At 50.7% G+C, this 18,831-nt stretch overlaps 8 protein-coding genes across 8 annotated transcripts; 4 read left to right on the top strand and 4 right to left on the bottom strand.

The window, feature by feature from the left end:
* Nucleotides 1-1,012: 1,012 nt before the first annotated feature.
* MIND_00206300 (uncharacterized protein) lies at nucleotides 1,013-3,067 on the bottom strand (the record flags this gene model as incomplete). The annotated part of the gene is made up of 12 exons (XM_037358961.1): nucleotides 1,013-1,066; nucleotides 1,124-1,225; nucleotides 1,281-1,433; nucleotides 1,484-1,837; nucleotides 1,888-1,965; nucleotides 2,012-2,149; nucleotides 2,199-2,327; nucleotides 2,374-2,523; nucleotides 2,578-2,689; nucleotides 2,742-2,891; nucleotides 2,944-3,000; nucleotides 3,051-3,067. 12 exons carry the CDS (start codon nucleotides 3,065-3,067, stop codon nucleotides 1,013-1,015), a joined length of 1,494 nt encoding a protein of 497 aa, XP_037224056.1.
* Nucleotides 3,068-3,549: 482 nt separating this feature from the next.
* MIND_00206200 (Carboxylic ester hydrolase) lies at nucleotides 3,550-6,118 on the bottom strand (the record flags this gene model as incomplete). The annotated part of the gene is made up of 14 exons (XM_037358960.1): nucleotides 3,550-3,586; nucleotides 3,641-4,001; nucleotides 4,047-4,242; nucleotides 4,289-4,472; nucleotides 4,526-4,557; nucleotides 4,608-4,735; nucleotides 4,782-4,836; nucleotides 4,881-4,918; nucleotides 4,975-5,028; nucleotides 5,079-5,184; nucleotides 5,231-5,303; nucleotides 5,353-5,515; nucleotides 5,562-5,734; nucleotides 6,045-6,118. The coding sequence occupies 14 exons, from the start codon at nucleotides 6,116-6,118 to the stop codon at nucleotides 3,550-3,552; spliced, it is 1,674 nt and encodes a 557-aa protein (XP_037224055.1).
* Nucleotides 6,119-6,490: 372 nt separating this feature from the next.
* MIND_00206100 (Glutathione S-transferase C-terminal-like protein) lies at nucleotides 6,491-7,321 on the top strand (the record flags this gene model as incomplete). Its single annotated transcript, XM_037358959.1, has 3 exons — nucleotides 6,491-6,773; nucleotides 6,826-6,980; nucleotides 7,028-7,321. The coding sequence occupies 3 exons, from the start codon at nucleotides 6,491-6,493 to the stop codon at nucleotides 7,319-7,321; spliced, it is 732 nt and encodes a 243-aa protein (XP_037224054.1).
* Nucleotides 7,322-7,439: 118 nt separating this feature from the next.
* Nucleotides 7,440-7,960, bottom strand: MIND_00206000 (uncharacterized protein; the record flags this gene model as incomplete). The annotated part of the gene is made up of 4 exons (XM_037358958.1): nucleotides 7,440-7,502; nucleotides 7,557-7,648; nucleotides 7,698-7,846; nucleotides 7,899-7,960. 4 exons carry the CDS (start codon nucleotides 7,958-7,960, stop codon nucleotides 7,440-7,442), a joined length of 366 nt encoding a protein of 121 aa, XP_037224053.1.
* A 390-nt stretch (nucleotides 7,961-8,350) lies between these two features.
* On the top strand, nucleotides 8,351-11,672 carry MIND_00205900 (Zn(2)-C6 fungal-type domain-containing protein; the record flags this gene model as incomplete). The annotated part of the gene is made up of 18 exons (XM_037358957.1): nucleotides 8,351-8,429; nucleotides 8,483-8,488; nucleotides 8,538-8,614; nucleotides 8,668-9,105; nucleotides 9,159-9,521; nucleotides 9,570-9,814; nucleotides 9,863-10,019; nucleotides 10,070-10,128; nucleotides 10,185-10,225; nucleotides 10,282-10,310; nucleotides 10,364-10,389; nucleotides 10,449-10,468; nucleotides 10,519-10,574; nucleotides 10,623-10,736; nucleotides 10,794-10,933; nucleotides 10,985-11,418; nucleotides 11,466-11,571; nucleotides 11,627-11,672. The coding sequence occupies 18 exons, from the start codon at nucleotides 8,351-8,353 to the stop codon at nucleotides 11,670-11,672; spliced, it is 2,436 nt and encodes an 811-aa protein (XP_037224052.1).
* A 479-nt stretch (nucleotides 11,673-12,151) lies between these two features.
* MIND_00205800 (RBR-type E3 ubiquitin transferase) lies at nucleotides 12,152-13,690 on the top strand (the record flags this gene model as incomplete). The annotated part of the gene is made up of 4 exons (XM_037358956.1): nucleotides 12,152-12,501; nucleotides 12,557-12,736; nucleotides 12,787-13,585; nucleotides 13,634-13,690. 4 exons carry the CDS (start codon nucleotides 12,152-12,154, stop codon nucleotides 13,688-13,690), a joined length of 1,386 nt encoding a protein of 461 aa, XP_037224051.1.
* A 2,583-nt stretch (nucleotides 13,691-16,273) lies between these two features.
* Nucleotides 16,274-17,433, bottom strand: MIND_00205600 (Endosome protein; the record flags this gene model as incomplete). Its single annotated transcript, XM_037358955.1, has 3 exons — nucleotides 16,274-16,782; nucleotides 16,833-17,283; nucleotides 17,332-17,433. The coding sequence occupies 3 exons, from the start codon at nucleotides 17,431-17,433 to the stop codon at nucleotides 16,274-16,276; spliced, it is 1,062 nt and encodes a 353-aa protein (XP_037224050.1).
* Nucleotides 17,434-17,699: 266 nt separating this feature from the next.
* On the top strand, nucleotides 17,700-18,658 carry MIND_00205500 (uncharacterized protein; the record flags this gene model as incomplete). Its single annotated transcript, XM_037358954.1, has 3 exons — nucleotides 17,700-18,079; nucleotides 18,127-18,580; nucleotides 18,626-18,658. 3 exons carry the CDS (start codon nucleotides 17,700-17,702, stop codon nucleotides 18,656-18,658), a joined length of 867 nt encoding a protein of 288 aa, XP_037224049.1.
* Between the last annotated feature and the right edge of the window lie 173 nt (nucleotides 18,659-18,831).

Genomic DNA, 18,831 nt, shown 5'->3' with positions numbered 1-18,831 from the left:
CTTACTAGATTGTGAGAGCATCGCAATCTTTCTTCTTTCTTTCCTCTCAACCACCTCAGTTTAAGTTCAGTCTTCGGCAAGTCTGTCGCCACCGACATTCCTCCTTCCATCTTCAACCACCGCCGAATGCCGATTCCTGATATGTGGCTTTGAGGCTGCTTGGATTCGCGACCGCCTTTCGACCCACTTGACGCTATGGGGAGGCTATCGTACTGCGTTGCGGTGAGGGAAGCCCTCAGCTTGCCAGGTACTATACTGATCTTCCCGCAGCCTCCAAGCTTCGCATCGCCGACTCGACTTGAGCCCGTTGACCTTGTGACGCTCAACTTCAAGTAGCCGACTGCGATCTGATTACCCTTCAGTCCGCTTGAGCCATCCTGTCTACGGACAGTGGCTTCAAGCTTTTGCAACAACGTCAATGTCCGAAGGAACGACGGTATGATCCTATGCCTTTGACAACTGCGATCTCACTCTTGTTAGTGGCACGTTCATCGACGCGGCGATGGATTTGGCCCCCCTGCAGGATGTGATGCACTCTTGCCAGTAGCACGTTCACCGTTGATGTTCCAAGTGCGTGTTTTATGGCAATGATGCGACGACACATTAACGCTCATGACAGTTGGAACTTCCTCGAAGTCACACACTTGTTGGTGATGGAATCGGCCTCCTCCTGCAGACCTACAACATGCGATCTGTGCTCAGAAACTGTCTGGAAAGGGAACGAAAAGATTTGCGCGGATACGCCGGCCTCAGGCTGACCCGGGCAACAGCGTGAGACGTTGGAGGATCACCAGAGCGTATCACAGCTCACTTCTTTCTCCCTTCTGCCGAGCTACCGGAGAGCGAAGACGCAGGCAACGACCGACAGTTGTATCAGACATTCCAGTTTCTGGGATCAGCACCCTAGCTTTGTAGCAACTACACCAGTTGGAACGGCTCTGATAACTTGATCCTTGACTACCAGTATTGTACAAATCAACTATGTGGCACATCGAACTATCGAATGGGTGGATTACAAACTCGTTGACTTGTAAATCCAATTCCGGGAATGATTTGAGTGTGTAGTCTTACGAAACAAGTTAGTTTGCCGTGTTTAAGAAATGCCTGGCAGTGTAATACATACCTGTAGACGTGGGCGCTGGCCATTCCCCAGCGCTGCATCAGCAACAGTGGAAGTCACTCGTGCTGTTTCAGCTTCGGCGCGAATAAGACGTTGTACATCGGCCTGTCCATATGATCAGCAACTAGACAGTTCGTAATCAAGTAAAACAACAACAAACCCTTGTCGGTGATGCAGCGAAGACGGTACACCCAACTCCTTTACGTTCCATGTACTCTGAATCGGAATTCGTGGTTGAGGCGGCAAAGTTTGCAATCGCGAGTTCATCGGTGATGGCGGTGCTGTCGTCGTTTCTCGAACTTGGTCCTCTTGCCTGAATCAGAAGTTGACATCAGATGATACCGTGGATGACGGCGCCCTCACCAATACGGGAGCATCGTTTACGCCTCCGTTCGTGGTTTGCTCAAACAATATTGTATCGGGCGAGGGTAGCAGTCGCGATTGCTCTGGTCCAGCAGTGGCCGTGGGTTTGAGATGGATGAATTCAGAGTCTTCACTAGTCGGAGCCGTCTTTGCAAGTTCGGTTGTGTGTGACGAGCACACCTTCGTAGGACTTGCGTGGTCGTAAAAAGTCAGCAATAGTCGTATCTCCAGAAACGTCAACTGCGGGCCATCGCGGGAGATAACAAAAGTTGCCTTTTTATTTGGAGATGCCGCTTCTGTCGAAACCGGACTGAGATCTTGCTTGGGTTCAGAGGTAGGGAGTCGTTTGCGTGGCTGATATTAATATAAGCACGTATCGTGGGACATAACGGCAGACGTCGAACTGTGCGAGTTGGCGGCGTTGCACCGTCGTCCTGGGTGCTCTCCACCGAGCCTGAAGATGGTAACACGTGTTTCTGAGCCTGGAGAAGAATGAAAAGGCGAGACAGAACGACGAATAAATTTTACCGGCTCGTCTGAGCTTGAAAGCGAGATCATTCCTGTTGTCGATAGTGTGGTGTCCTGGGTAGCAGTTGCGCGCGTCGCCGATAAGGCCGCGAGGAAGATTTTATTCGATAATGCGTTGTTGTGGAAATTAGTGACAAACTGGAAACCTCATTGAGCGGGTGTTGATCGGTGCAATAGGTATACTTACTTGACGGCGAGCTTGAATGCGAGCTTTATAGGCTTGATGGCGAAGAATTTTGTCAAATGCCCGAGGTTCTGGGACCGTTTCTACTGAGGCGCCTGGCATTGGTGCGCTGTCAAGCTGATCGACTTCAGCCTGAACAAGAATGAACCGGCAAAAGAATGCGATGAATAGATGTTACCGGCTCGTCTGAACTTGCAAGTGACGTTGTCGGCAGAGTATAGTTTTTAGCAGTGTCGTTGGCAGGAGCTGTCCACGTAGCCATTCCAGCTTGGACAAATAGGTTGTTCGATAGATCGCTGTGGTGGAATACGGAAGGATTCAAAGGAAACTAGAAACGGAGGTAGATTAGTAATTGTGCGTTTTGCATGGCAGCTACACTCACTCGAGCATGGGAAGCTAGTAGCAATGTGAAGGCTGATTGTGGAACCGTTGTTATTACCGGGACATCAGGCGGAGTCCTGAGGCTTTTGCGTCCGCTGCGACGGGAACGAGCACTAGTACAAGAAACATTGAGCGCGTTGAGTAGCAAGAAAACTAATAACGAACGGGGTATGTGGCGCATCCAGTGGCAAAAGGCTGTCCGCCTTACTGCTGATCTCGCCTTGGTTCGGTGCGCTGGGGGTCGAAAAGTGGCCGGCCAAGTCTTGCTCGCCGGACTCGTCGTCGTTGAGGAGCATATATTTCGAAGGAAACGCGCTGGATTTGACGGTGTCAGTCCGCGCATCGAGGGAGGCAGGCTACAACTCACCGAGGAAGTGGGAATTGTGCGGCATCGCGAGAATTGCCAGGGTCGTCCTTTCGTGGGCTACATGTCGCATCAGCTGGTCTGCCAGTTATAAGAGCGACATAACATACGATGAAGGTCGCGACATGGCGAGAAGGAGGAGAGGGAGGCGCGGATCACAACTTCACCTCAGACGCGTTTCTCATATCCTAACAAGCACCAAAGACAGAAATCCGCGATAAGTCCTCATCACGAATGAGTATCAAGTCTGAATTGGAAAACAAGTTTTTTTCTTCCACTCACTCTTGCTTGAATGCTGAGTCACGGTATTTGTCGTCCCTGATGGAACTCATGGTACTGAAGTACGTCTGTTCCAGAGCTCCCGTGTGTAGCCTATCTTGCTTCAAACAGAGCGCTTGACCGCAGGGTGCTAGCTGGATGTAGGAAAAGAAAGGATGATATAGTGTATGATGTGACTTTGATCAGATTTTTTTGGGTGCTTCGGGATAACAGGAAAACGTTTGATCCAAATTTTCTCCCGAATTTTTACGCTCAACGGCCCGCCCTAGGACCACTGCCATCTAACATCATCTCTCTCTCTCAACGATCAAGGATCCATCTCTTTTAAAATTACTGTGCAGTAAATGCGCCAACACTATCCCAAAATCTTGGAACATAACCTCAGTTCAGGTATTCTTGCACGGGAATCAAGGTCACTTACGCGCAGCGTTGCAGCAAGGCTTGCCCGGTTTCGATGGTGTGGACCACAGGCTCATTCGTTTCCGTCTTGTTGAACAGCATCTCGGTCTCCCCCAAGCCCTGCATCCACACTTTCCACTGCGGAGTAATAGTCGGATTTGCAGGGTCTACGTCCACGTTGGGGTTCAAAGAGATCGCGAAAGATGTGAAGATTTGCGCGAAAGCGTTGATGAACGCTTGGTTCTGGAAGGTAGGGGTGGAAAGTGTGGGGTAATAGTAGGCGACGTCGGCACCGTGCTGGCCTCGCGGGACTGCGAATTCGGCTTTGTAAGAGCGGCCCCGGAATGCGTTGAGCATGTAATAGGTGGGACATATGAAGATAGCTAACGCACATTAGTTAGTAATCAACTGCCGAGTGCTTTCCTCACATTCTGCCTGAATTGCATTCTCTTGGAGAATTGGCGTCCCCAGCTCGCTATATAGCCGACCAGCTTTGTCGGCTTGGGCTGGCTGGATTTCTGGGAATAGATTGAGAGCATATTGGGTTGCGTTGGCGATTGCTGCCGAGTTTTGATCGACGAAAACATCGCCTTCGAAGGTATTGGTGACGGAAAGTAACACTTTCTGGGTAAAAGTCAGGAAAGGAGGTAAACTTTGAGCCGAGACGCACACCGTTGACTTTCCCTTGAGCTAGAGATAATGTCGGTCGTTGTCGGATGAATGTCCCGTCAATAACTGGCACAAGGAGGAACGTTCCCCAGAAAGCACCATGGTTGAGATTATCATTTACCGTTTCCAATGCGTTTGCATCGGCAGCACGGAGACAGGCCATAGTATTAGACGCAGTAGTGCAGCTGAACGGAGATGAGCCCTGAGCTTTGAAAAGAGCAAAATAAATCCGACTGACTTCAGTTGCGAGACGACTTGACTGAAAATGAGCTAAAATTTGTTGAGTTATTTGCTTCATTCGAACAACATTCATCACAGACCTCCGGAATCCGGTCATTGTACTTATATTGTGAGGGAAGGAAAGTCGAACTGGTGATAGCTCCTCGGAAGAGCTGTGGTTTGGTCTGACCGTTGTTGGCCACCACTTGTTGCAGTACAGAGCCTGCGCCTGCGAACCTGGTGAACACAATTTATGGACCGAATGCAGAACTTACCGGCGGACTCTCCCCATATGGTAACCTTCGCTGGGTCTCCTCCGAATTTTGTGATCTGCGCCATATAAGAACAAGATATAAGAGCAGCTTGGGCTATACATGGCGATTGACCCATCGGAGCGCTGCATCTTGGTCAACTGAAAAACAATATCAGGACGGGACATCTACTTCAAGAGAAGAGTGAAAAACATACGAAGGCCAGCATTCAAGGCGCCATTCTGCTTTACTTTAGATCCTGGTAGGAAACCTGGCAATCGTCAGTCAAAATAGGCCCCCAAAACCAATGATGTCCCGCACCAAATACTCCCAAGCGATATTGAATGATGACGAGAACCAAGTTGCGGTTACTCTGTTTGAGAATGTCGTCGCCATTGTAAGCACTAGCTTGACCGCCGAGGTAGCCCTAAAAATTGGTTGGTGGCTTGTCGGGAAAAATGAAGATGATATACTCCGCCATGTATCCAAACGAGAACAGGTAGATCTTTTGGAGGTAAACCAGCTGTATCGCTGGGATAGTAAACACTTGAGACCGTGTTTTAGCGAAACTTCAAAGACCTCAGACGACGCTCACTTCAGAAACAAGCAATCCTCGTCCGAAACAACAGCCCTCGTGGCCAGCGGATTGGTTGGCGACAATCCGCTTGAGCTTTGGAAGCATTGGTTGGGTTGGGTTGTGGCATCTTGAACACCGGAAATATTTGCAGGTGGCTGAGGTCCCCGGAAGCGGAGGTCACCTTTTGAAAAAATTATTGGGTGTTGACATAAACATTTGATTCTGACCTATCGGTGCAGCGGCGTAACGAATGCCCAGAAAGTGTGCAAAGTTGGCCGATGACACCGCACCGCGGTACTGTGCATAGCCCAGGTCGACAACCGGGCTTTGCGCAAATGAACCGACAGCGGCCAGAATCGTGAGTAGCAGAGCTCGTAGTTGCATGCTGTCTCGTCGAGAACTGCGAAGAATGTGAGTTTTATATAGCTCCACGATTGGCGGGGGCGGACATACCTATCGCTTGGCGTCGGCTTCGCGACAGGTCATGAGGGCGGACTTGGTCATGAGTACGGCCCGCATGCAAAAAAAGTCTATAGTATGGGTTGGCGGAGAAGAGTTGTGCGCCTTCGACCGGGCCGCGCAAGGGGGTCTGGATCCGATGAAGATGCGTTGGCGACGAAGAAAGGGTAGGAAGTGGGGAGTGTCATGTCTGATACAACAATCTGCGACCAAAATGAGTTTTTCGTGCCGAAAGACATTGAACCACGCACCAGGAGAAACCAGGCTCCCAAAATCCACTTTGGAAGCGTCCTCCACCACCATTGGGTTCTCGATTGACAGACATGACGGGGAATGTAGTTGTGGCAAAGTTGTGGAGAAGTGGAAGATGTGATGTCACGAGAATTCGTTGTCGTTCCTCAACTCAAACGATAATATGGTCCGCGACAATGAATGAAACTCATGTGCAGTACTCAGCCTCCAGCTCTCCATCTGTATGCCATCGAACATCAAGATTCGAATGGTGCAAAATTCTTCAGGGAGTAGTGACTCCAGCTTCGAGTTCATCTACAATTTTTTCAACTCACCGATTCCAGTTTAACGAGCTCCTCCTGGTTTCATCGCGCAAGCAAGTTGTAGCTGTTATTTTCGAACTAACAACTTGAACAAGGAAGTTCGCATAACATGATGGCGTTCAATCCACTTGTCTTCCGCCATCATGAGCGATAACATTGCAGGGACATTATGGACGTCCCCTGGGCAATTCACTGGTCGTGTCGTCCGTGCCCCGTATCATCTTTCTCTCTCAATAACAAAACACCCTCAGATAAAAGCTACAGCAGCGTTTGGCGGTATCAAGTTGAAGTTTCCATCGGACTACGTGCATTACGAAGACAACTACAAGGAGGAGTTCAAAGTCAAATTTCCGCACTCGAAGATACCCGCCTGGGAGGGTAATGACGGATTCTTACTATTTGAATCAGCAGCTATTGCCCGTTACGGTTCGTTCTCTTGCTGATCAGACCACCACCCCAAGCATGAAACCAAATGCAGTGGCGGGGATATCACCAGAGTCAGGACTGCTGGGGAAGAATATTCAGGAGGCTGCCCTCGTCGATCAATGGGTCCATCTCATCGAGGAAGTAAACGACAACACAGAAAATATTGACCAGATTCTCGACGGAACACTGGCGCCATATTCAAAATCGGTTATTTTACCATCTTCAAATCACATCGGAGACTAAATCCAGCGCAGATACATGCGTACTTCGTCTCTCAACAGTTTCGTGGCTTGACAACGCTCAATGCCCACCTTGCCACACGCACATTCCTCGTGGGGGAGCGAATCACACTCGCGGATATCTACGTAGCTGCTCTGACGCTTCGTGCCTGTGGAATTAATGTTGACACTGCAGCGCGCAAGAAAATACCACATCTCATGCGCCATCTCGAGACACTCATTCACCAGCCGATTTTCGAGGGCATATTCTTTCCGGTTCCGGTACTGGAGAAGGCTCCGGTGTATGTGGCGCCGAAGAAGAACCAATGATTGCCCTTGAAGCTTCGAGGCTCTTGCGTTTCACAGCCAACTATCATTTGCCTTGTAAAGTACTATAAGTACTCGGAATATTAGGACTTGGACAATAAAATAAACAGCAACGGTATCATCACAGATGAAGACTCCGCACACCCTCTTCCATGCGATCCACACCATCTTCTAGGTCGGTCATCTATAGTCAATTATTAGTATTGTCATCCAACCTTCCAAAGAAAAAAAAAGGCACATCTGAGTCTGAATATTCGCTCTCCAGGTCGCTAGTCAACCCTCTGCTCTTCTCTAACTCAGCAGCAAACTGTGCGGCCTCCATTTGGAGATCTATGGTGCACCTTGAGCTTTTAAGACGACAGAGGGAAGGAAGGCATACATGATATAACAAGAACTGCTCCCCGACGAGGCTCCGCCTTGGGTGGGGATGTTTTAAGTTGACAACTTGGCGATGCAGAGCGGCTGGGGGTAAGTCCAGCGAGTCTGGTGTGGTTATGCACCAGACACCGCGTTCGTCGGCTTGCGCAGCTTTGAAAGACCGCGTTATTGTTCCGCTACCCATGCAAACGATACCACATACCGATGTTTGTGGTAGCGGTGAATTTTGTCAGTTTGGGACTTTGTGGAAGGCGCAGGTGACATGATGGGATTCCAAGAGACTGGACAAAAAGCGGCTCCGTGGCTTCATTTATCGCTCCTCTAGAGGGTGTGGCGTGCGTGCAGAATCCGCGAGGGCGATGGAGGGAGGCTTAGAGTGTGTTTGCAGCGCTGCCGGAGGCCGGAAACCACGTTTATGCTATCATTCAGTTTCTTCACTCCAAGAGCAAAACAAAGCAGTCAGTGCAGCACTGCGCATAGCAATAAGTTGGGTGAAGTTTTCGTCGCCGCCGCACCGACAGTGCCGATCATCGCCGTCAATGGAAAGTCGGATGGCTGTGCCACACTATCGGCCCAACTCGGCCCCAACTCTACTGCGATCATGCGTAAAGTGAACGGCATATAGACGAGACTCGAAAGTCTCCACAAACCACCATGTTCGACGACCGCGTGTCCTCAACGAGTCGTTTGAAGCGCCTTCCAGGTAGCTGTGACCGATGCTGGCGGAAGAAAAGTGCGTGGTTGCGGAGTCCAACACCTGTTTACTGACCACCTCGACTTCCGTAGTCCGATGTGGGCGCCATTCCAATCCCTCATACTTATCAGACACGAAGTTCCACAGGCGACCGCGCGAATATGGATGGAGTTTGCACAAACTGCCTCAATATCAAAGCAGAATGTACCCACTCGCGCCGTAAGGTGAGCATCGTATTAGCAAGTGTCTGTGAATGTGACCACCGTCTGAATCCTAGGGAAATAAGACTGCCTCAATCACCGTTGTTCGTTCAGCAAAAGAGCATGTTGCCAAGATCCTGTCTACTTCAACGATATATATCCCGTCCAACGACCCTGCCGCCACCCACAAAATCCTGGTGGAAATTGCCCAGTATGCCCGGTCCATGGAAGAGCAGATCGCCACACTCACCGGCGCACGACTAAAGGCCCCCGCAACCCCTACGCCTTCAGATTCGGAATCGTCGGATGATGAACCCGACCCACCAGATAGCAGTGACAGGCAACCAAGATATGGCGCACCATTGTTCCCGTCCGCCAAATCGAAGGATGTACCGCTGACAAGGGCCACGCGAAGCTTTCAGTTCTTGCAATCGGTTCTTAAGCACGTACCCGAAAACACTCGACCAATGCTGGATCTACCTTGGCAGCGAGAAGAGTTTTGGGTTCGGCAACCTGTAAGTGGGGTCTAGCCTCATTCGTCCGCGTTAGAAACTTATAAGCAGTATAGTGGGAATCATCTATCTCGGAGCACTACAAGCTCCCTATACAAGTCTTCCCCGAGAAAGACCTCCTCGATGCGCTTGTAGACCTTTACTTCTCCAAGGTCAACACCATCCTAAACCTTCTGCATGCTCCCTCTTTCCGCAGAAGTGTTGCCGAGAAGAAGCATGAGAAAGACCCTCATTTTGGAGCAGTATTACTCGCCGTTTGTGCTCTTGCGAGCCGCTTCTCCGATGACTCCCGTGTTCTACTCGATGGCACAACCGATGAGCATAGCTGTGGCTGGCGATGGTTCTCCCAAGTCAGACCAATGCGAGCGGTCGCCTGGTCAGACCATCCCGCAAGCTTATACCAGTTACAGCTGATTTGTGTTGGTTATGTTTTACTTCGGTATCTATACGTCATTAATCTTCAATAGCTCTCTCTATCGTTCATGTCTGCCTCATGCTTAGGGACACGTGATGAATGCTGGATACTCGCCGGCATGGGGCTCCGCTTTGCTCAAGCATCCGGGGTCCATTCACGCTCCGGTGCGGGATACACTCGTCGTGGAGTTGACACTGTGGATGCTGAGCTGTATCGACGCGCCGTCTGGGTTCTTGGCTTGTACGACACGTTGATGAGCTGTTTTCAGGGGAGGCCGTGGATGGCGCAGATGGACAAGTGCGTTTTTGACAGCCTCATAATATCATTGCCAAACTGAGTGTGTAGAATGGACCTCTTACCTCCGGCACCCATTTCTGTAGAGCAGAGTATTGTTCTACTCCACGACACAAACAGTAACACACCACCGGTACCTTCAGAAGTTGAATTCCTGAATGCATACATCGAGTTGGCCCGGATTATTGGACGCATTCACGAAAAGCTTGTGTGTGGTTTTCTGAAATGTCCGCGCACCGTTTTGAATTTGACTTTCAGTACCCCGCTGCTGATCGTGATCGCAAGCCAATGTCTGCTGACGAAATTGCGGATCTAGAGTTGGTGTCTTTGTGTCTTTGTGAAATTTTTAGTCTGCTCATGCTCCCATTCACAGTTCTTCGCTTAACAGCTGGGCGGAAGGGCTTCCGAAACATTGTACGGTCCACTTCTGCATATCATCACTGCACAATCAATTGATTGGCACTTCCCAGTGAAATGGAACGCGACCCAAACCAATACAGTGAGCGATGCCAGCTAGTACTCACGGCAGCTGTGAACTGATATCCTCATCAGGTATTCCTAGATCAATCCGCAACATTGTGCGTTTTTCTGCATGAATCGTTATTTGTGCTTTTTTTGTTGATATGCATAATTCTAGGCACATAACCTACTATCATGGTCGGTCTTGACTTGAATCTCGTTCGTGATGTTTCGCTGACTATGACTAGCTCAGATAATCCTACACCGTGCATTCCTTCCAATTATAGCTCGTCAGCCAGAAAATGTATGCCGTTTCTTCTCTTTCTTTTTAGCCACTGATCATTTATGACAGCCAATCGATTCTCCATCGCTCTCCATTTGTGCCAACGCCGCTCGCTCATGTGTGCGTGTTATCGAAAGCCATGCGAAGCGCAGTAAAGGACTCATCCACCATCCGTCGTTGACTGTAAGTACGTCTCGGCTAATTTGACTAGCTTTATTGTTGACATAAAAACATTGACAGATGAACCTGTTTGACGCGGCAGTTATATTGATTCTCAATATGTTGACCGGTCGTCACAAGATTAAATCACAAGAGGACTTTTCGCGTGCCACTTCTGACCTGGAGAGTTGTGTGTGGGTCCTGGGGCTATACGAGAAACGGTGCGATCATGTTATCGCATGTCGTGCTGGTTTTTTTTTACATAATCGTAGATGGCGTTTTGCAGGAAGGCGCTGCGATGCGATATTCCTGAGCTTGCGACTGGTCAGATTTGCGTTGTTCGACCCCGCATTCAATTCGGCCAACAGGTCGCGTCTGCAACAACAGCAACAAGTCCGGCCCGAAATTCCTTCAGCCCCTCCGCCAGACTTGGGGTATGCAACTACAGGTGTCTCTATGGGACCAAGCTTTCCACGGCACTCCAACCCTGACTCACATATTCGTGCATTGGAGGAGTCGATGGCCATGACTAGACATCTGTTTTCTCCGTCCTCCCTAGGCTTGCCGGTGCTTCCCAGCGGCCACTATGCTCATATTCCTTCTACAAGTGTGCAGGAACAGTACTCTGGCAATATTGAAGGACATAGTCTACATGGTCACATGGACATTGACTGGGGACTGATGTTTGGTGCCCAATTCTCCTCTGGTATAGTGACTTACATGGACAGTACATTGTTCGCTGATCGTTTCCAGACGCTTGGCCGAGTGAAACCCCGCCCGTCGACCTTCCGAGCCTCGACTCTGGTCCCGTTCATTATGCAGGCGCAGATGCGTGGAACGCCATTTCGGGTGGATATGGGTGCGTTTCCGTTGTCGCAGGGCAGTGTGAGCTGGACTGACGTTGTTCTGTATAGATGGGGGGAGTGGAACTCATACACTCATAGAATTGACTCGGAATAGTATAGGTAGCCCATAATATATGTCCATATGAACAGAAAAGCGCGTTAATGGGAGGTGGAAGAAAATCACCTGACCGTCATGCTGCTGACGTCAGCTCCCTGGTCTTTCTCCTCGTCCATCGCCGAGAGGTGTCATTTCGCAGCAGCAACATGGCTGAGAATACCCCACTTTCTTCTGAGGAAGTATGAAGCATGTCTGAAGGGATGAAGCGTGCTGTTTTGCTTGCCGAGTCTTTGGCTTGCCTCTATGCGAGCAATACAGCCTTCGAGCGTTTTTGCAGCATTCCTGGCTTGAAAAGTCAAGGAAAACTCCCAACGCGAATTCATGAAGCCGAGACCGCATATCAAGGGTGTGTGTTTATAAGCGGCTTGGTCCACGTTCTGGGCTAATATTACCCCCACTCTCAGCGTCTATCTCGATATGACCCTTCTCAGTCCTCGTTCACTTGAGTGACAGAAGGGTTTCTTCTAGCCACCAGCATGACTGCGCTGCTCTCAGATGTCGATGAAGCATCCGCGACCCTCATCTCCCAGCTTTTCCTCGAGGATATCGGGGTCATCCAGCGTAGAGCTTCCAACGAGGAGTATGCTTTGCGGACATTGGAGGAGGAGACGATGCGTACCATCCAATATCTCAGCGATCTGGAGATGGCCAGGAGCCTCGATAATGCGCTCGAGCTCGACCAGCCCGTTTTGGCCGTTTTGTCGACCATCGAAGAAGGCGCATTGGATGACCATCGATATGCCCAAGCGTTGAACGATGGATCTGCTTTACCAGAACAGTCAGAGGTTCAGAGGCTAATGGAGGACCCCGAGTTTGTGGCATTGAGGCAAGTTTTGAGGCACTTGCGCGCGCGAATATTATTGACGGGCTTTATATGACAGCCGTGATATCGTGGATGCTTCTACTGCTCCTGAAAATATCAGCTCAGATGAGCATGAGGAGGACACGGAAGAAGATTCAGAGGAAGAAGCACGAGAAGACATTCAACCGGCACCCCTTTCACCAGCCACGAACTCTGGCCCGTGGATTAATGCTCGTGGTCGTCGAGCTCCTAGAAAGCGGTCAGTTGATTTTTGAGCTGGTGATATAATATTGGCTCACCTCTGGACAGTCTCTCCTGCATAATTTGTCATGACTCAATTCATGCTCAGTTTCCTTTCGAATCCACGTGTGGCCATTTCTATTGCACACAATGCCTTACATCTCTCACCAAAACCTGCATTGGTGACGAAACTCTCTACCCACTTCAATGTTGCCGCCAAGTAATGCTCATGGATGGCCCTCGTGGCGTGTTCGCACGGCTTCCATTGCGTCTCGCGCTTCAATTTCGGCGCAAGGTTAACGAATTTGCCACACCAGCGGGAGAGCGACTCTACTGTCCTACATCGACATGTTCCGCATTCATAGGGTCCACCGCGACTCAGCCCTCTAACACATGCCATTGTCGAGCCTGCGATACGGAAATTTGCGTTTTGTGCAAAGAGGTTGACCATCCTGGAGAAATTTGCGGCGGAAATGCTACTCTGGAGGAAGTCAAGGAACTGGCTCGTACCGAGGGCTGGCAGACGTGTCCTGGCTGCGCTAACATCATCGAGCTTCATCAAGGTTGCTTCCACATGACTTGTCGATGTCGCACCGAGTTTTGTTATGTTTGTGCTGTACGGTGGAAGAACTGCCAATGCCCGCAGTGGGAGGAGCAGAGGTTGCTCGACACGGCGGCACAACGGGTCGAGCGGGAGATGGGTGCTCGTGCAAGAGTAATTGCACCAGAAAGATTCGAAGCCAGGGTACAAGAGCGTGTGGAACGTTTGCGATATGCCCACGACTGTGCTAATGGGCATAATTGGGGAAGAAGGGCAGGGGGAGGGCGGTGCGAGGAATGTCATGACACACTCCCAATCTATCTAATGGTGGGCACTTTTGCTCAGACATTCAAGAGGACACTAACTTTTCTACAGCTGTGCGGAAATTGCGGCATAGCGGTTTGCTTCAGATGTGCACGGAACAGACTATGATTCATTCAAAGCTGAGTGCTCTAAAAATGATCCAAGATAGCCAAAAAAGGCCTAAGTTTTCATGTACTTTGATTACTTGTCCTGCTTTGTATCCGATACGTCTGCTATATATGTCATTTGGCTCTGCAAACACTATGTTTCAATTTGGACTTGACCGTTTCTTGACAAGCGATGTCGGAACAAATCGGAACTAGTCTTGGAAATGTCGGCATCCATCTTCCCCTTCCACCCATTCACGATCTCGTAGAGGGAGCTTTTGAGCCCTTGGCCCCTTGCAAACCCCGGGGTAGCTGCTGAAGACAATCTTGGCACGTAGTATAAATCAGTTTCTGACTAGCAAATGTCATTTTACTTCAAGCTACTCTCTGCTACTTCAAGAAACAGGTGCGGGTTTGTCTATAGGCTCGAGCGCTCCTGTAAATAAGTTCTTCTTATTGCTCCTCTGAACCCCTTCGCCGTCGCGAACACTTTTACGGGAAAAAATCAATGGAAATCCGGCCTCCACCCGGTTTTGGCGTGCCTTGTTCTTTGCTTGCTTTGTCTCCATCATCACATTCTCGCGCTTCCCGGAAAACTGGGCGCGCCACTCGGAGTCACGCAAATTCTTACCTGCAATGGATATTCTCCGTTCGACAGCCTGTCTAAACGGTGCTCTTTTTATGGCAATTCGTCGAGGCAATCCGCGTAGATGGATTGTTGGAACAAAATGGCGGGGCTGTTGATGCATCTGGGTTTTCCTCTCTCTCTTCCCTCTCATCCCCCCGCATCGTTGACTCCCTTCTCAATGCCTCGCGCCTCCAAGAAAAAGAGTTCGGCTGCTAATAGTCGAGCCCGCCGGCGTGCTGGCGCCCGGGTTGTAAGTTTCGTATTGTCCATTGCAGGCACAGGCTAACAAGTTTTGTATACAGGGTGGCAAGGCCCCGCCTGACCCCAAATTATTCGCCCAATGCGGCCAATGCGAACGGAGTTTCGCTCGTTTATGTGATCTTGAGCGGCACCAGCGGCTCCATTTGCCTCCGGAGGAACGAGCTCCTCTGTGCGTCTTCTCTTGCATCCAAATTTCTTCCCCGCCTTTTAAACCATGCTCTTGCTAGTATGACCAAGTGCCCCTACGAAGGCTGCCCACACCAGACGCTCCAAAAGTCCAACATGACCACCCACATCCGGGCGCGGCAGTGAGTGCATTGTCGCGGCCCATATCTCCTCTGACTCGCTGGACAGCTCCAACGAGCGGCCATATGTCTGCACCGAGCCTGGGTGTTCCTATGCTTCTGCTGATCAGTCGTGCCTGCGCCGGCATCGAGAGTCTGTTCATCATTCTCAGAATCGCTTTGAACCCGCAGGCCCCAACTCGAAACGACGACGCCGAACGCGAAAATTTAGGGAACACGATCTGGAGAATGTTGACAAGTCCGCAGAGTCAGCAGCACTGGCAGACGGCCCTATCATTCTTTTACGACTGCCTGAATCGTTGCCTCCAGCACAGGACCAGCACCAGCAGTCCGATCGGTCCTCAGAATCGCCATTATCGAGCACCTCTGACCTGCACGCAAACGAACCATCTCAAAAAAGCTGTTACCCTGATGCCTGCGAGTCCAAGCCGGGCAAGCCCCAGTCAGGCGAATATTGCTCGTCGTCCTCGTCCTCCCCACCTATCTATGGAGCGCTACCTCTTACAACAAATGCAGAAACTTCAAGTTCCGAGTCTGAGTTAGACTTGGTCGAGTTACCCTCACCAGAATGGGCGGCCTACTACCACTATCAAATGTTTGGCTGCACTCCTGTGTATGCTGACCAATCTCTGCTGACGTCTCCTGCACCGCTCGTCTTTGGGTCCTTGCCAGAGTGCGGTCAATACTACGCTATCCGGTCTGTGGTAGGAGTATCGGACAGCCGAAACAACGACCTTGGAGGCGACGGTGGACCTGCATACCACCCACAGGGGGAAACCACTAGCTATTATCCGTCTTATGCATATGATTGCTCTACGTTGGCGGCATCCGAGTGGGCGTGGCCTGCGCTTGTAGCACCAAGCGGCCTCGAGCTCAGCTCTTATCAACACGCAGCACTTCCCGATTCCGATAGACCAAGTGGTCAATCATGGGAGGACAACAGGCGGGATTTTCCTATAAAGCGGCACCGCGCACCGTCTCCAAGTTTACCATATGAAGGAGAGTGGGGGACATGCCAGGTACCATGTTGCCGATGTAATCATTAGTGCTAGACGTCGACTGTTGTACAATGGTAAAAAAGAACTGTAATTGGATCTGTTTACAAGGCTGCATATTCCAGGCCAGGTCAAAAATTAACATTTGCACTCTCCAGGCTTGCAGGCACATCTACAGGATGGCGATGAGTTCGACGTTCAACTCGTGCTAGTAGTGAGCACTCACGTTGCGCCACAGTTGCAGCTCGCGTTGCCGCAAGAGTTGTTCATAACAGGGACTTGGGTGGTCTTGGGTGGGACATCAGTGTACTGTGTGACGAGCAATAATGAACGGACGAACAGTAATCATGGTGGGGAGAAGCGAAAGAGGATAGAAGTGAATCACTCTTATATATGACGACGTCATACATTTCAAATTACGAATTAGGGGCGGCTAGACTGCGTTCGATCTGGTACATATCGTAGCGCGGAGGACGATCTCCAAGCTGTTGAAGGATGCCCTCCACGGTCCACATATGAGGACTCCAGCGTTGGCTTCCATCGCCCTTCCACTGAAACTCTTCCCCGCCGAAATTCACCTGAAACGCGCAGGGGCCGTTTGTCACGCCCACCGCAGCGAACACATCCATCTCCCGTCCGTCGTCGCGGGTGCGGTCGAATATTCCGGGAAATGCGGTCGAGAGGGGGCGGCCGTTGAATGTGTAGAATAGGCGGCCTACGCCGGTGCGCTTGAATTCGTAGCCGCACCCGATGGTGTCGCCCGCATGGATTTCTGGGATGCTGGGCTCTTGAGTTACAGGGTTGAGGTAGTCGATTCCGCCTTCTGAATCTTCAAAGTAAAGACGACGGTCATCAAGATGGAGGGCGGCGCTACGACGATGCCATCCGGGAAGGCGGTGAGCAGGATATGGAAGACATTGCATGCCTTGAAAGTATGTGTCATTATGATTGATCGACCAAGTTCACAGTACTAACCCATTGCAAGTGTGGCATCGCCCAACAGCTCTTGAATCGTGATCTCGAAGTAAACGCCAAGTTTGTGGGGTGAAATATAGTGCCCGGGAATAAGAGGAAGGTTGCTCGTGAAGCAGTTATCGCCGCGATTCTGGAAATGTGCGGCTCGTGACTGTGGATCGAATCCAAGCAGTTGGAGCTGGTGATTACTCGCTGTGGCGTTGGAAAGGGCTTGCCCGAGAGCTATGCTGACAGAAGCAGCCCCGAGGGATTGGAGACTGGCAAGCGATTGAGACAGCCCTGGAGAGCTCCATATGATGTTTGGATCGGGGACCAGGCCCCATTGGTTTGCGCTGTGTTGACTGTCGGGTGGAAAGATACGTGCAGGCAGCGCGTTAGGATGGGCTCGACAGAATCGGTCTGCTAGCTCGTAGTCCTCCAGCTCGGCATTACTTGTTGATGAGATTTCGTGCTATCAGAGAGTCAGTAATTGTATCAGACAAGACAACTGGCCCAATACAGCAAGACCGCCTGATGGAGTGTAATTTGGTGGTGGCGGTGGCCGAAACATTGGTGTTGGCGAAGCTGGAGTTGCATGTCGAGGGCGGAATCTGGAGAACATGAGCGGAGAAAGAGAAAGAGAGAGCTGTGGACGCGTAGATTCATGGCTGTGATCTTGGCAAGACATCGCGGCCACAGCATCGAGCAAGCTTATATTCTGCATTACATGATGGCATGTACCTGAAGAGAGGGCTGAGCCCAGTCAGAATAGATGGCAGGACATTTCGAAGGGGATGGATTTCTGAACAAGTCGGTCGTTGTCACGGTGATTGGTGCTCACAGCCTCTTCCCATTTCGCCATGACGCTAACATTTCTCTCTCTCGCCCATGACCAGCCCACGCCTCCCAAATCCATACACCGAAGGCCCCGACGCCTCTGAAGAGGAACAAGACGCATGGGCAACCGGAATCGATAGTTTCATCCAGCACCTGGTGGCAAACAAGATCAACCACCAGACAACTGCTACTCAGGTGTTTCTCGACAGCGGCTTCAACGAGCCGCAACATCAGGACCTGCTATACTACTACTCATGCGCGGGGCTGCTGACGGCTACACGCGAGAACAGCCAGGCTGGGCCGTATATCCTAATCATCGCCGAGTTCTTCAAGTTGCTTAAGGAGGAGGGTCTGAAGAGGGACAAGACGCCGTCCGCACATCGCTCGTGGGGAAATGCCGTCGTGTTTCCCACCCTGAGGGGTATCGCGGAGTGCGTGTTTTTGCCCCTCATCATCGACCTGTCTGAAATCGTTTCAGCGACATTCCTGTCCCCCCTGGCTTCAAATATGACCCCCTCGCGTTCAGCGTCGGCCCTGATGCTGAATATGTCCGCAACGATGACACTTATCTCTCCGACATTGCCTCATACACCCAGGAGCAAGAAGGCATGATTCGTTTCTGGTCGCTCGTCGGGCATTTGGAAGCGTTGCATGTGTTTGTTGACGGCTCAAGCGCTGGAGCAATGACGCTGTTATATCACTCGGGTCCATCCCTTATCCGCGCTCTCGAAACTCCGGCCCTGCGGGCAACTTGGGAGACTGTATGGGCGGCGGTGCCAATGTTGCAACCTGGGAACGGACAATTTCCTAATGGAACATGGAATGGAGATGCAGATGAGCGGTCTGTTCAATGGAGGGCCGCTTTCTTGGATGCTGCGAACACGATTGCTCTAGACGAGAGAGCACCTATGGAATGGCGCGGTCGGTTTGCGGTCAGTGTTCCTTCTTGCACCAAAACCAAGCTGAAAGACCTCTAGATCATAGCAAGATCGCTCTCGACCAACAGATAATGTTTATATGTGTAAATAATTCACTTTCCTGAAAATTTAACATCAAAATTATCTTACTTCGGGTCGCCTTTCAACCGCAGATCAACATTCACCGAGGACATTCAATTACGAAGCAACATAACATTCGGCGATCCGGACTTACAAAACTAAATACGGGCTTGGCAACGACTGAG

This window comes from Mycena indigotica, assembly GCF_014461135.1.
Source record: "Mycena indigotica strain 171206Taipei chromosome Unknown Mind.scaff0002, whole genome shotgun sequence".
Taxonomy (NCBI): domain Eukaryota; kingdom Fungi; phylum Basidiomycota; class Agaricomycetes; order Agaricales; family Mycenaceae; genus Mycena; species Mycena indigotica.
The sequence above is the reverse complement of the archived record's forward strand: the minus strand, read 5'-3'. Positions and strand labels throughout refer to the sequence as shown.